The 13,530-nt window shown below is 30.7% G+C and overlaps 1 protein-coding gene across 1 annotated transcript in view; it reads right to left on the bottom strand.

Annotated features, from left to right (window-relative positions):
* LOC123305849 (gamma-aminobutyric acid type B receptor subunit 2) overlaps positions 1–13,530 on the bottom strand; it is a 130,504-nt gene that overhangs the window by 51,189 nt on the left and 65,785 nt on the right. The window contains exons 7-11 of the mRNA XM_044887685.1: positions 8,466–8,666; positions 8,175–8,402; positions 8,052–8,112; positions 7,749–7,989; positions 6,477–6,612 (exon numbers count right to left, since the gene is read on the bottom strand). Of these exons, the coding sequence (XP_044743620.1) occupies positions 6,477–6,612; positions 7,749–7,989; positions 8,052–8,112; positions 8,175–8,402; positions 8,466–8,666 (867 nt within the window). The remainder of the gene's footprint in view (positions 1–6,476; positions 6,613–7,748; positions 7,990–8,051; positions 8,113–8,174; positions 8,403–8,465; positions 8,667–13,530) is intronic.

Below are 13,530 nucleotides of genomic sequence, written 5' to 3'. Positions count from 1 at the left end.
GTATAGACGGTATACCGTATAGACGGTATACCGTATAGACGGTATACCGTATAGACAGTATACCGTATAGACAGTATACCGTATAGACGGTATACCGTATAGACGGTATACCGTATAGACGGTATACCGTATAGACGGTATACCGTATAGACGGTATACCGTATAGACGGTATACCGTATAGACGGTATACCGTATATATTTTCCACGGTATACTCTTTATGCCGTCGAGCCCTTATACCGTGTGCGGTTAAAAACCTCGCACGGCTTGAAAATCTCTGTATAAACGCATACCGTGTGTTATAGCTTACCGTGTGCGGTTAAAAACCTCGCACGGCAAAAAATCTCTGTAGAATACGCTTTCCCATCTGTATTGTGTATACCGTGGACGAGAGTATACTGCACACGGTATGTTACATTTCTGTAGAATACCCTTTCCCATCTGTATAATGTATACCGTGGACGAGAGTATACCGCACACGGTATGTTACATTTCTGTAGAATACGCTTTCCCATCTGTATAATGTATACCGTGGACGAGACTATACCGCACACGGTATATTTCATTTGCTTCCAAGAAGCCTTCCAATCTATATTGTGTGTACCGTGGACGAGATTATACCGCACACGGACATAAAGAGTATACCGTGAAAAAGTAAACCGTGCACGGTATAAGGGCCCCACGGTATAAAAGGGCAACAATAATTTCAGACCGCGTCTAAATAGACCGTATACGTCTACGGTATACCGTCTATTCGGTATACCGTCTACGGTCTAGAGAGAAAAATTTTTTTATAAAAATATCATCAATGAATTAATCGAATGAAACTGTTAATCGTTTCCACGTAACTTTACATCAATTTGCGAAATGCGTCAACAACCCGTTGTATAGTTTATCACATTCTTTCAAATACCTATAACCAAATTTTCTGAGGTTAGAGTCTCAATTAATTAACATTTGCTTGTGTTGTAATAAAAATGTTAAAATTGATTTGTTTCGCATGATACAAGATTTTAATTGTTTTACGACAGGCAAACATTAACTTCAGCGAAGCCCAATAAAATTTTATAAAATATAATACGAAATATTACATTTAATATTCATATTATATTATTGTTATTATAACTGGGAGCAAGATTATTATGATTTTGGCTTTGCCATTGCGATAATGATCGACAAACTATTCGAATTATAACTATTTAAATATTCTTCTATAACCAAAAGTTACCCAATACACCTTGAAAAACATTTTTAACAAGAAACTGTAATGCGAAAAGTATAACAAGACTGTTGGATAAACATGTTGATTGAACGTATTTATACAAATAGTTGGATAAATCTAGCGGATTTTGATAATAAATTTGATAAAATTTTGCAAATGGAAAATTTTTTTAACAGATTTCTTTTGTTGTAAAATGTGCGGAATAGCAGTTTTCCTGTTCTGGCGGAACGACCTTTTGCACGCGGTTTTATCTCTTCAATGTTTTCTTTGAATACGTGATAAGTGACGTTTTTTGAATGTCTCAGCTTCTGTTGATCGGAATGAAACGAATAATAAAAAAGAATTGTTTGTTAGGAATCGACCTTGCATCGACCCTGCTATTGAACCTTGAGCATAGCAAAATAACCTCAAAATCGCAAGAAACCGCTATAACGTGACATTTTCAACTTTCCCCGATACTTTTTCGAGAAATGAAGGAATTGAGTTGAAATTCTGAAAAAAGATGTCGCTTGTGATAATTAAAAAAAGAGGGTTCTGTTAAAAAACATTTTTTAACGACCTGAAGGGGTCAAAAAGGGGTAGAAAGTTCTTTTGGATGTGATATGCATCGAAGTTGATATTCGTCATTTTTGAATTAAATACTTAACCGATTTTTAAAATTATTTCATCTGCAGAGAGTTACATTAACAGCGAGTATCATGTGATAAATTTTATTTCCAAAAAATTTTGAAAGTTCTTTTGGAGGTGATTTGCATCGAAGTTGATATTTGTCATTTTTGAATTAAATACTTAACTGATTTTAAAAATTATTTCACGTATACAGAGTTACATTATCAGGGAGTATGATGGGCTAAATTTGATTTTCATAAAAAATAGGGTTCTGCACCAAATAAGGTGCGGAACCTTATAAAATAAATGAAGACGAGAAAAGTAAGGGCTATAATACGGTAGACTTTGAAATTACCCAGCAAAGTGGGCGGGTATCTGCTAGTATATATATATAATATCCACTTGATTCTAAGCTTGCACTAATGTGATCTAGTGATATGATTATTATCCTAAATGTATAAATACAGGAGCACTAATTATGTGAGTCATCATTCTATGCGTTATATTTTTAAAAACATAAAAATCGTTGCCCTAATAATAATGATGAATATACATCTACATAAACATAAAATTGTGTATATTCACCTCCATATAACAAGTAAAAAGCAGATATTGAATGCTTTAAGCGTAATAATGTACGTTAAATTACAAATTAGGTTCGCTTGACAAAGTTTTTGGTTCATAAACTTTTCAGTTCTCCTTTTCAATGTATGTGTGTACAGTAGCTTATTCAGTCATTCGTAGGTACGTATCTACCTTTAAATGTTCAAGTTCTAACAACATCGTCACTTTTATGACGGAAAATTTCGTGTAAAATGTAAAATATATTTTATTCTTTCGAAATGTTTGTAACTCTTTAAAACAGTGTGTACTAAATGTTCAATTTAATATAGAATGATTAATTTTTTTAATTAAACAAACAATTGACTGAGTTAATTGTTGAAATAGCATGTATGCTTGTTTTTTACGCCATGCTAGTAAAGAAAGAAAAACAAACAAACACAGACATAATATATGTAATATATAAGTTTTCTAAGGTAATTTGCGCACTCACGGGTAAACAGTGATGTTTAGGAAAAAAAAATGAACAATTTTTTTAAGGAACATTTTTACATTTTGTCCTATCTATCTCTATTAGTATCTATCTCTTATAGATTTTGCGCTATCGTGTTGACAGGCAGACGGATAGACGAACAGACGAAGAATAACGGAAATAGATTTTATGAAAACCTATACCAAAATTTTGTTCGTAGCATCAATACTTTTAAGTCGTACAAACTTGGGACTTAACTTAGTATACCTTGATATATTTCATATATACTTACATAGTATAAAAATTACATTAGGTCTTATAAATAGATATAAACTGTACTATCACTATCATAGGTATTACAAAAAATTAACGAAAAATACCAAGCAATAAAAGATGTTAAATCTAACAAAACTCTCTGCTCAGGATATATAATGGTTCAACTGCAGAAAATAGGAAATAGTCATTTTTATAACTTTGACGAGGTTGATACAGATAAACCCGGGAATATATTGAGGTTGCAGAAAATTGAGATTAATGATTAAGTGTGATTTCAAGAAAAACTGTTTAGCAATTGAATTTTTCACAACGCGTAAAACAATTTTCTATCTTTTTAACGTAGTGTTTGTTCAATCACTTATGGTTCAATAAAGACAGACAAAAAGTCTTCAAAACAAAAAGAGAACACTTTTGGTGTCCTCGGTTTCAATTCATTGGCCTTTCGAGAAACGATTAGTATCTCAATTTTTCATAAAAAAAACTATGTAAAGACAATATTAAAATTTTCCGCTCTCTATGAATGATCTTACGTTTCATAGAGAGGCAAATATTTCTGCCTGATCGTCACATTTTAGCAGAAATGATGAAGTAATAAAATAGAGATAATTTTTAAGGGGGGCTACAACATATTATGCGCTCGTAGGTGTTACATAATGTACGAAGTAAAAAAAGTTCGTAACTATTGGTAAAAGTGAACTTTATTTTTTATAAAAGAACAAACAACTTTTATTTCAAAATTATTCCGCTGAATTAATTAAGCTTGTGAAAATGATTCGAACAAAAGTTCTCGCTCGTTCTATGAAATTCGTTCTCGCATTCTATCTTGCACTCGTTGTAGATGTAATGATATATTTTAATGATATTAAAAATGTAATTTTTATAACAATAATATTTAAATTATATTAAAATAAAGAAAAAAGCTCCTGGTTTTTTTTGAAAAGAATAATTTTTAATGTTAAGATCATAAAAATTTTTGTAAAATGTTTTATTAGTTTCTATAAAAATAAAAATATTTTTATAGTTTGAGACGACTAAGAACTATTATCTACTATTAGTTTGTAGACCATAATTGTACTACTGTGTACAAATGGTTACACATAGTAAAGTTTTCTTTTTTTTAAACTATTGTGTTCACCGAAAGCAATGATTAAATTCGTTTCTAACTTTTAATTCAAAACTAGCTGACCCGGCGAACTTTGTACGGCCTAACAGTCGATTCTTTGTTATTTAAAAAAATAATACTTTTCAGATTTCTTATCTGTAAAGGGAAAAATTATATTGGCTATAATAGTTATGATTAATAAATATACAACAGGAAATACTGTTATAAACCTTAAAATTTGGCATGGAATTTTCCCGAACTACTTTTGTTGCTCCAAATGAAGTCATTTGAAAGCAGTGTTGCTCCAAATGAAGTCATTTGAAAGCAGTCGTTTTTATTGTTTTGCTTTCTCTTCTACTAACCCCTCTACTAACATTTAAACTTTATGGTAAGGTAAATTAAAGTTCAAATTGACTTTTAATTATTATTACAAATCTTCTGTATGGGAATATGGAAAAGTGTTGCTTGTAGACTTTTTCAGCCAATTTTAAAAGTTATCTCTCTGTAAGAATCATCCTCGTACTTCAAGGAATATTATAAAAAAAGAATTAGCGTAATCGGTTCAGCTGCTTTCGAGGTTTGCGCTCAACAACACATTCAGCAATTCTTCTTTATATTATAGATGAAATTTAGAATTTTCACTAAAGCACACTAGACTATAATAAAAAAAAACAAGTATTATGAGTCTTAGAAGTAAATAAATCTTACGAATAAGTCTGTCATTGAGCCTATAGTTAGAAGCCAAAATATAAAATTCTTTTTCAAAATATAGTGCGATAAAATTTGATTTCAGGCAAACAGGCACACAAACATGATAATATTTAAATAACCTTTTGTGGTCAGATAAAGCATGGTATAGGCAAAAAATTATACTTTGAAAATCGAAATGTTGAGATTTATTATACAATTTGTTATTTCGGGGTGAAAAAGTTAGGTAGAAACAGAACGAAGCATTTTAAGTTTTAATAAAATAATGGCTGTTGCTGCTCAATTTGAATTTTCTACATAATAAATAGCCACCACGTATAGTTTAGGACATTCAGTAAAATAATAATTTGGGGTGTTGATAACAACATATTTCATTTAAAGTAGGCATTTGAGATGAATTTCATTTCGAATAAACACGAAACATGAACTTGTGAATTGTGATGAATTGTAATAAATTGACTTTCATATAATATGGGTTATAAAAGAACTTTTTTTTAGCGTGCACCATTTTACTACAACCTAAAATCCAAGGACTGCTTGCAAAGATTTTTTGATAAATTAAGGAATATAAAAAAGTATTACCTAAATTGTTCATGTAATATGTATGCATATTGGTTCCACGCAGCTTTATTAGCTTGAGTTAAATATAGACGAATTTATAATATTATTCTCTTTAAACTCATGTAGCATAAGTTCTCTCTTTTCACACTGTTTTCCGTGTAATAAATAGCTATATTACCATTGCGTACTCCAAATGAACGTTCAAAAACTCACTCAAATTATCATTTGAGTGTAACAATTAACCTTTGAGTTCTCAATTAACGATTCGTTATCGTTAAACTCCGTATTCGTAAAAATAGTAGTGTGTAAAAACCGTGTGGATTATTTATAACGCGTTCGAGTGGTAAAATAATAGTGGTCAGGTTCGTGCTTTTGGGTTTACTCTCGTGTACGAATGAACACGAGAGGTGGCACCTTTTTACACTTATTGCACGGTATATAATTATGCCATAATAAGATAATATTGATATAATGTTCGTAAACTCATTTTTTTACAGTATAAAATAAAATTTTGAGTAAATGTTAAGAATAACCGTCTCCTTGAGAGTAAATGTTAAGAATAACCGTCTCCTTGAGAACTGCTAAAGTAAAAATTTTTAGCCCGTCAATTAAAAAAAATATGATTTTGTATATTTATCTATTTAATTTTTTGACCAAAGTGTAATCAATCTTTATAGGCATGCCCATAAAATGTCTTTATAACGCTCTATACCACATAAAATTAAGCTCAAAATAAGTCGTAAGTCGACATCATCAAAGGCGTGATTCGAATGAATAGAATGTATTAAATAGAGATGTTTTTTGAGAATGCTAAAGGCTATTTATCGAATAAAAATTTCAGCTTCAGTTTATAAAAATTATGTAAAGTCTCTGCCAGATAAAAGTAAAAATTGAAAAAATTTCCCCCGTGTTTTTAGAAGATATCCGGTATATATATGAAAGTAAAAGAAGATTTAGAAGACTTACCGTACAAACAGTAGAAAAATGATCATTGTCTTGTAATGTTGCATGATCTAATCCTAATAGGATTACAGCTGTATACACTAAAATACATCCCACAGCTGCCATATTATTTAATCGAGGACTGGATAATTTTATAGATCTGTTCATAAACAAACAGTACAAAAAAAATCATTACATATATGTACGTCTATAATGTTTAAGAAACTACTGAGTGTGCCATCATGACCTCCTTGATTTCGCAAATATAACTTTATGATTATGGAACATGTGATCTTTTAAGAAAATGGGTTATTATGGGTAAGAAAAGATATGTTAAGTATGTATTTTGTATACGTAAAATGAGTATCTAATTTTGCGTTTCTTAAGAAATATTAAAATGTTTTTTGGTCGAAAGTATCACACAGCTGTGTGGCGATTGTTCTGAAATTAAATTACTTAAAATGTACACATTTTGTTATGTCTGAATTTTTTCGGCTCGTGTTTACTACACTAAAACTTCTACACTTCTAAAACTTCTGTAGTCAAAATCTTAGGGCAGGTTATCAACATCAGACAACATCCATCATCAGCTCACACTTTTCACAGGCACCAACATCAACGTATCACGCAAAATACAGTTTTAGTGAACTGCGGTTTGTTATTATTTATGTATTGTTACATTATAATTTTGGAAAACATTATTAAAATTAGTTTGTTTTCAAAATTATTTTTGATATAGAATTAATATCAAATACACTTCTAATTCACATTTCTTCAATCCAAATTTCAAATTCTTCAATACAAAATAACTCTATTGTTCTCAAATTTTCAATTTATTTGAGTTTTATCTCAATCATGCTCCATTTGTAATATTTTTCTTGAATAAATTCATTTTGGTCGTCATTTCTTCAATTGAAAATTTCTTCTAATGGTCGTGAATTAAAAAAAAAATAAAAAAATGTTCCATTTGATATGAAATTTTTTATTGTCATTTTTCCCTTTTTTCTATTGTAAGAGGGAGTTATATAACGACAGGTGATTCTTATTTATTATTGATGTTATACATGATCAATTAGATCCACGGCTTATATCTCGGATATATTACTTTGGTATCTTCGATATAATTAGGCTTGAAAAATTAAATCAAGCTGTTTTCTTTCCTGTCTATTCATCATCATTTTTATATGTAGGAACAAGATCCTACAAATTCATCATTTATCTCTACAAACATGATAAACAATAAAACTTCCTAAATCAAGGAGCTTATAATGACGCACCCTGTAGTAATTTGCTTACTTCAATCGACGAAAGTGTAAATTAAACATTAAAAATCCAATAGCTAATGTAATACCAATGATAGCCAATGAAGAAATTGCTAAAAAAGCAGCTGGTGCAATGGTTACCACACGTAATTTAAATACTCGTTTTGCTATTGGCACTTGTCCACCAGCCCATTGTAACTCAACACAACGAACACAATCGAAATCTAATTCCTTTGATGCTGGATAAAATAACGCCACTGTGTTAATTTCACCACCTAGAAAAATATCCAACAACTGTAAACTTAATTAACTATTTAGAAAATTTTTTTGATTCTACCTTGAACTTGATGAAATGCTGATGTTCCTACTCGATCAGATCCACTAAATGACACTGGACCCTAAAGCATAATAAAAATCGATAAAAGCCATTAAATAGATAAATTTACAAAAAATATTTTACCGAAATTCCAGAAAAATTTAATGATGCCAACTGTTCTAAGAATTCGTCCGCCATGTCTTTTCTTGTATAATCGAAATGGGCGACTGAAGTGCCCTCTGATTGTTGCCAATGTTGCTCTGCACCTTGCAGGGCTAAAGCCATTGCCCATACAGCATCGTAAGTTTGAGGTGCATATCGTGACATTGTTACATCTAACGCTTCTAATTCAGAAGCAAACATTTCATTTGTCTGAGAAATAAAAAAATAGCAAAATTAAACATAATTTTTAGGTAGCAGAGTTGTAAAACTTACCAGTCCAGATAGCGATGGATCTGTTCCTACTATACTATTATGACTCGACACAAGTATTAATCCTTCGGTTGCTTCTGCTAGCTCTTGGGGGGTACAATCAGTTGTGTCAATTAAGGATGAAGTATTTGTCCACCAAGCGTCACTTGGACCACCTTGCAATATCCAAGCGTAATCAGCTCCATACATTCCTAATTTGTATGCCTAAAATATATCAAAATAATCTTAAGGTCACACTTAAAATAAAATAGAATTTAATTGAATACAAAAATAAACTAAAACTTAACAGGGAATAAACTATTCGACGAAAAAAAAATCGCGAAGAGAAAGCAGTAAAGAGACAGCAAAAGAAAGATATTTTAAGCAGCTATGTGAGGTTATCAAGATACTGAAAGCCTTTTGTAAGAGTGAATTTTCGTAATTTTGAACTAATTGAGAGTTATTCCCGACTGTTTTGAATTGTTTAAGAATAACAGCTTTTTTATTGAGACATGAGTTTGTTTATGTCACATATTAGAGCCACTAATCCAGTATATAATTGTATGGGAATACAGGTATTTATTTTTCTCAGGTGCATAACAAAGCAATCTAGTTGGTACGTGGCGAAATTTCAAATTGAATTATATGACGGAAAGTATTTACTATAAAATGTACTGACATTTTAAAATTATATTAAATTGATAATTTAAAGAAAGCCCCGACATTAAATCATACCTGATAGACACGTTTGTGAAATCAAAGCTCATAAACGGATGAACCGATTTTAATTTAGATTTTTATTATTGAAAGGTAATTTGATCGAGACTGTTCGTAGTGTCCTTTTTATTTGTGTTAGCGTAAAAAACCTGCTAGGTCGTTTGAACACCATCATCTTTTTTCTAGCTGTAATCGGGTACGGAACCCTCTTGAAACGCACTTGAAACCTAACTAAAAACACTTTGACTCAGAGAAAAAATCAAAATTGGTTCATTCGTTTAGGTGTTACGATGCAACAGACAGACAAACAGATACACAAGCACGTTAAACTTAGACCCACCCTTTTTAGTCGGGGGTTTAAAAGGAGTAATTAACTTTATAACCTCAAACTACATGTTCTTTGTCGCTGACACACGAAGCCGTCAGTTTTTCTCAAGTTCTTTTTTCAGGTTTCATATTTCAGTTGTTAAATGATTTAAATATAAGAAATTCAATTATAAAAGAAAGGATCGTTTAAATCCATTGAGAGTAACTGGAATATTTCGTTTTTAAATCGCCTAAAATACTCAACTAAACAAAATTTTTTTAATATTGAAAGGATGTTACAAGTGTGATAAATACAAAAAGTAAACAAAATAATAAAATATATCATCAGTTTTTTTTTTCAATGGAGTTAGGGAGATTTGGGGTTGATATTAAAATGTGGCTGGTTAACAACCAAACGGGAGGTAAAGGAGTGGAAGTGTAGTGAAACACACCAGTCAGTAGTAGTCATGATTTATTTAAATTAAAGCGTATTATTAAAATTATACACCTACATACTGAACGCGAAACATATTTCAAATTAAATAAATGAATTGCGAATAATTTCATTAAATATTTACACAATTTTTAAATAATGTTTTTATACACGAATGTCAATTGTTTTTATGCTCGTGCTTGTTACTTGACTCCAAAAAGTGATATAACTTCCGTATCTTACTTTTATTATAAATGTGAAATTTTGTTTGTTGGGTGTTTGGCACACAAATTGCTTATTGATTCACATATACGATATTTTATCCCGAAAAAATGATAGGTTCCTAAGGGATTATTAAAAACAAACTACAGGACGTATACACTTGACTTTTGATAGATCTGGCTTATGGAACATTACAGTTCTCCATATTATGGCATAATATGGAGTTACTAAACTACTTTTATGGCAGAAAAAGAATTAGGGTTTCGAAACAAAAAATTAAAACCATTGCAAGTAAGGGGAGTAAAGGCTATACTGCTGTAGTCTTTTTTTTAAGTTTAAATTGCCAAACGAGTGGTTTATGTAATTCTAGCCGTTATCCACCCGCATCGCTGGTCTACTTCAACTTTCTTCAACATTAATGTAAAGAATGATTTAATATACCAAACTCTAATAAGCAAACGTCACTCTTGCCTTTGAATCTCTGATTCTATATTCAACCCATAATATCTTTCCACTTTAGCTCTCTTACACTCCTCAAATCACACTTTTGATCTCATTTTCCTCTCCGTTGTTAAGGAGGCTTTCGTCCTTCAGGTGCAGAACAAAGAACAAACAAATAACTTTTGTTTGAAACACTTTTTCGTAATTACTTTTGTTTTCCCGTGAGGGTTCAAGTAAGGGTGAATCTTAATTTTCCATTTTCTCAAAAACTATAAAAGATAAATAGCTGAACATTTTTAAGTAGCTTCAAATAGTGAATGGTAAATTTGGGACAAATAATTTTGGTGTTAAATAATTCGTTTCAAAGAAAAAAGTTCTTAGAAAATTTTCGGGGGAAATGATCCTACATGCATTTTTTTAACTTATCTCATTTATAAAAATACTGCAAGCACCGATATTCATCACTGTCTACATGGGGTTTTTCAACAATTAACTCCGTCAATTGCTTATTTTCATTAATTAGCACAATTTAGTAATACATGTAATTTCGGTTAAATTTTATAAAACTAATATTGTTTCTAGTTGAACCAAAATGTAATTGACACTCCTGTCTTTGAATTCATTAAACCTGTTGATATTTAAATAAAATGGAGTGCGCAATATAAATTAAATGATAGGTATTAATTATACAAAGCAGTATGCATTTGATAAAAAATTTATCAAATGGTTTTCATTACTTAGGGAAAATTTATATTACTTTGATTTAGTATGATGCCTGATATACTAAAAATTCGCGTTAATATGGTGCAAACAAACAAATTCAAACGTGCTTCAAACAATTTTGTTTATTCATGAAAGCTGAATCTCATTAAACTTATAGAAATTTGCCCCAAAATTTCAGAAAGTATGATAAGAATAACATAGTTTTGGAAAAAAAAACCCAATAATAAAAACTATTTTTTTAATAATATCTAAAATAATAAACGATAAAAACGTAAAAAAATTCTGCACACTGTTACGAAAACCAACCCAGATGTGCAGTTATCATGCAAATCGCTTTACTAAAAATGTCATACAAGTTTGGTTTGTAACTATATTTATTGATACTCTATATTTTTTGCTTTTTCAGTAATGTTTTACCCGAAAATAGGTACTTATGAACTGTATCATAGGTTAACGGAGAGAGTAATGTTTTACTCGAAAATATGTACTTATGAATTGTATCATAGGTTAACTGTATCACTGACTTGCATATCTAACGAATTTTAGTTTACTCGAAAGTAAAAGCCATAAGAAAATGCATCATTATTATCGCATATAGATAGTATCCCAAAAGTATGGATCTCCTGGAGATCTAGCAGAGTTAGAGGGGAAAAATTAAAAAAACCATATCCAACGTGACCTTGGATTTAACCTTGAACAAAACCTCAAAATTACAGTGAACCAAAAATCGATTGTTCAAAAGGGAACTCCCTTTTTTATTTTAGGTTTAAAAAAGCGGAAAATTTTACGCGAAAATATGATCTGGAACATAACCTTCAAAGTAATTCCAAGGTCAAAGTTTGTCCACGAAATATCGGTTAAAAAATTAAAGTTTACAAATTTTCCAAGTTTTGATATTTTTATTAAAAGTAATCTAGACAATACTTTCTTAGGCAATTCATTGCAGGGGATATTTGTTAATATTTCACATTTCATAAAAAAAAACTTTAATTCGGTAAACACATGGGTAAAGATCGACCCTAATTGATCTAATGGATCTTGTACAAGATATTAATTAACGATACGATATAGGCTTGCTAACTCTACAATCAGCACTTACTTAATGATAAATAATTAATAATTCTGCAGAATTAATCAGTCTATCCACTTTAAAATATTTCGTAGTATATTTAAAAGCTCAAGCTCAGAAGATAAATATTATCTGAATATCACATCAGGTATGATGATGTACTTTACATTAATATTGGGGTAGATTCCTAACAGTAACTCCAAGTGAACGAAGCAAGCACACAAATGGTGACGGGTGGAGGAGAAACATCATATGGAGATAAAGAAGAAAATGAATGATTATGATAAAATGTGATGGAAGTATTATTATTATTATTATTATTATTATTATGTCTCTCTCCCCGTTCGCTATGCCTTGTTTGCCATATATGTGTATAACTCACCAAACAAACTCCCCCCATACCATTACTATACAATGTTGTGAGTAATAATATGCTTGCTCTTGGTTCGTTCATACACAATATGCTTGTTGCTACAATTACTTTGGTTTATGTGTGTTATTCCAACAGATTATATGAACTATGTTTTTGTTTTCTGTTGCGTTACGTTGCGCCATTGTTAACTATTATGATGAGAATGTACTGTGTGATACAATCGAAACACCTTGTACCTTGTCTTTTACACATAAGAGTGACCTACTCTAGGTGTCATGCTCTCTTCTTGGTCTAGTCAGGACCATGGTTTTAACTTTAAGAAAAAAATGACCAAAGATTTTTTTGCATGAAAAATTAGATATATAACAATAAGTTTTTAAGTAGCCAAATTTTTTTTTTCGAAGATTTACAGTAAAGGAACGTTTCAAATAGCCATTTGTTTTGGTTTTTGAAAGTATATTCCAGAATTTTTTTTCGTTTGAACTAGTTGAAGCTACCTGCAAATTTTCTACTATCATTTATAGTTTTGGAGAAATGGTTCACCAAAGTTTGGTACTAATTTTGCCCTCACGGGTAAACAGTGGTGTTTATGAAAAAATGTTTCAAGACCTTGACATATGTTGCCTATTTACGAACTTAAATTCCCGTTTTTACGTCATAAGCAGGCTATAAAAATTTCAGCTTGATATCTCGTTTCGTTTTTCAGTTAACGTGTCTACGTACGGGCAGACAACCGGAAAAGGACGTATTAGATGATTTTATGAACATCTATACCAAAACTCTGTTCGTAGCATCAATATTTTTA

The sequence above is a fragment of the Chrysoperla carnea genome, chromosome 1, assembly GCF_905475395.1.
Source record: "Chrysoperla carnea chromosome 1, inChrCarn1.1, whole genome shotgun sequence".
NCBI classification, from domain to species: domain Eukaryota; kingdom Metazoa; phylum Arthropoda; class Insecta; order Neuroptera; family Chrysopidae; genus Chrysoperla; species Chrysoperla carnea.
This window is presented reverse-complemented; position numbering and strand designations above follow the sequence as displayed.